General features: G+C 60.1%; 1 protein-coding gene across 1 annotated transcript in view; it reads left to right on the top strand.

The window, feature by feature from the left end:
- Positions 1-1,923: 1,923 nt before the first annotated feature.
- Positions 1,924-2,246, top strand: part of PHLDB3 (pleckstrin homology like domain family B member 3) — a 20,534-nt gene continuing 20,211 nt past the window's right edge. Inside the window, exon 1 of the mRNA XM_040634084.1 lies at positions 1,924-2,203. Coding sequence (XP_040490018.1) covers positions 1,952-2,203 — 252 coding nt within the window. The 5' untranslated portion in view covers positions 1,924-1,951. The remainder of the gene's footprint in view (positions 2,204-2,246) is intronic.

Below are 2,246 nucleotides of genomic sequence, written 5' to 3'. Positions count from 1 at the left end.
GCCTCTCTTCTTCCCCTCCCTCACCAGCCCCTGAGCTTCTTAAATAAATTTAAAAAAAAATTTTTTTTTTTTTGCTCTGCATCTTATTTCTGTCCATTTTGGGCGGGGGTGGGGGCTGCGCAAAGCTGCTGGTTTTCTGGTCTGAGATGTCTGAAGAGGCCAGGGAGAAGAGAGCAGGGTGAAGTTGGCAGGGTGCCGGGAAGGAGGAAATTTTCTAACTCACAAGACCAGAAACAAACCCACCTGGGGCAGGGCTTCTCACCTCCTTGGATTAGAACACCATCTTGAGTTTGAGCCAGTTGTACCCATAAGACCCAGGATAAGGTGCTTTACTTCTCCACGCCTCAGTTTCCTCATCTGTGCAAAGGAAATAATACTAATAATAGGGTGTTGTGATGATCCAATGAGTCCACATGTATGAGGTGCCTGGCACACTCTGGTGACTATTATTGTTACTATCATTTGGAATGATCTTCCAGGCACTTCCCAGCCGCACCAGAGTGACCGTATGCCCGATGGTTAAGAATGTGGACTTTCCAGAGAACAAGTCTAGCCTTGAGGTTAACAACAAGTCTAGACTTCAAGGCACATTTATAGGGCTCAGCCTCAGTTTCCCCAACTATAAAAAGGAGATGGCAATCCCTTTCTCGTTAGGCTACTGTAAGGATGAAATTAACGTGTATCAAGTGTTTAGCACAGCTCTTAACATCCAATAATCCTTTCTCACATGCCAGTTTTTTCCTGTTTTTGTCCAGAGAGGAAAGGGTCTGGCTGAGACCTTTAACCTCTGCCCTCCACCCCATAGCAGAGTGGGGGGGGGCATACTTCCCCTGTCTCTGGGCGGGTCTCTGACTCAGCTCAGGGCACCCCCTCCCCTTGCCCAGCTTCCCAAACCGGTCGGAGCCCTTCTAAAGGGCTCATTAGAGGGGAGAGGCCCCTATCTCCATTCCCCCCTTCCTTTCAGGATTCCCGGGGTCTGGGCATTAGGGAGGCGGTTATACATAGGTGACAAAGACGACTAGACCTCCAGGGGGCAGGAGCAGGCGGGGGGCGCTGGAAGCAGAGTGGGGGGGTCGCGATGCTGGCTTTTGCGAGGGTGGGGCCGGTGGGGCCGGGATGGCCGGATGCCGCGGCAGCGGGCGGGGCAAACTGGTCTCTCCCTCCTCCCTCGGGAGCTGTTGGACCTGTTGTCCCCCCCCCCTCCACTTCCGGGCTGCTGGGGAGGGGGACAGAGCAGCTTCTCTCTCCTCCCTCTTCCCCAGCCACCTGTCCCGCAGACAGAAAAGGCAGCGCCCAGAGCGCACAGGGAAGCACGCCAAAGCCTGAGACGGTGAGGGGGCCGAGGCCGCGGGGGAGGAGGGAGCTGGAGACGGTCTTCTGGGCTCCCGGGGGTGGAGGGAGGCTGGAGTTTGGGAATCTAGCCCCTGGGAGGAGCAAGGACGCAGACTCTTGGCTTGTTCAGGGAGGGAAAGTAGGAGCCCCGACTCCTGGATCTCTGAGTGAGATGACGTGGGCGCTGCTCCCCCGTACAGTAGCCAAGTCTACCAGGCTCGGAAAAAGAGGGTGCGGGATCTCGGACGCCGGAGTCCGGGAGGGAGAAGGAGATGAGGTCGCTCTAAGGTGCTCCAAGGGATTGCGGGGGTTGCTGGGAGGTTACAAGGCTCGACACCTGGGTAGGAGAGGCCAGTAGGGGGCGTGCTAAGACCCCCAACTCAAATTCGGGTCGAGCCTTGGGGGTGTGGCACCCTGGGAGCCATCGAGCCCCGCCCCTAGAAACTCCAGGCCGCGCCCCCGGAGCGCTCAGTTCCAGTCTTTGATCTCTTAGGCCCCGCCTCCTGGAGCTCTTTCCCAGCGCCGGAGCGGTCGGGAGCCTCCTGGGCCGCAGCCCCACGCTGCCAGGCCACGCCCCCGGAACTCGGGCCCGCCCACTCCGCTGGAGCACCAAGCGGCCATGGGGACGCCGAGCGGCCCGGACGAGGGGTGCCAGCCGCCCCCGGGCCCGGAGGGCGACGCGGAGGTCCTGCCCCAAGGGGCTGCGCAGCCCCAGGTGCACCCCGAGGACCCCCACGAGCCGGAGGCGCCCGAGGTCCCGGAGGAGCCCCAGAGAGTGAAGGAGCTTCCGAGCGGCCGAGGAGCTGAGCAGCAGGCTGAGGAAGAGGAAGAAGTGGAAGAAGGCAGCAGCACGGAGAGCAGCCGCGACGCGGTGAGGGACCTGGAGGGCGAAGGAGGGGTCACGGGGGGGGGGG

Source organism: Ursus maritimus, unplaced genomic scaffold (genome assembly GCF_017311325.1).
Source record: "Ursus maritimus isolate PB19 unplaced genomic scaffold, ASM1731132v1 scaffold_19, whole genome shotgun sequence".
NCBI lineage: Eukaryota > Metazoa > Chordata > Mammalia > Carnivora > Ursidae > Ursus > Ursus maritimus.
The sequence above is the reverse complement of the archived record's forward strand: the minus strand, read 5'-3'. Positions and strand labels throughout refer to the sequence as shown.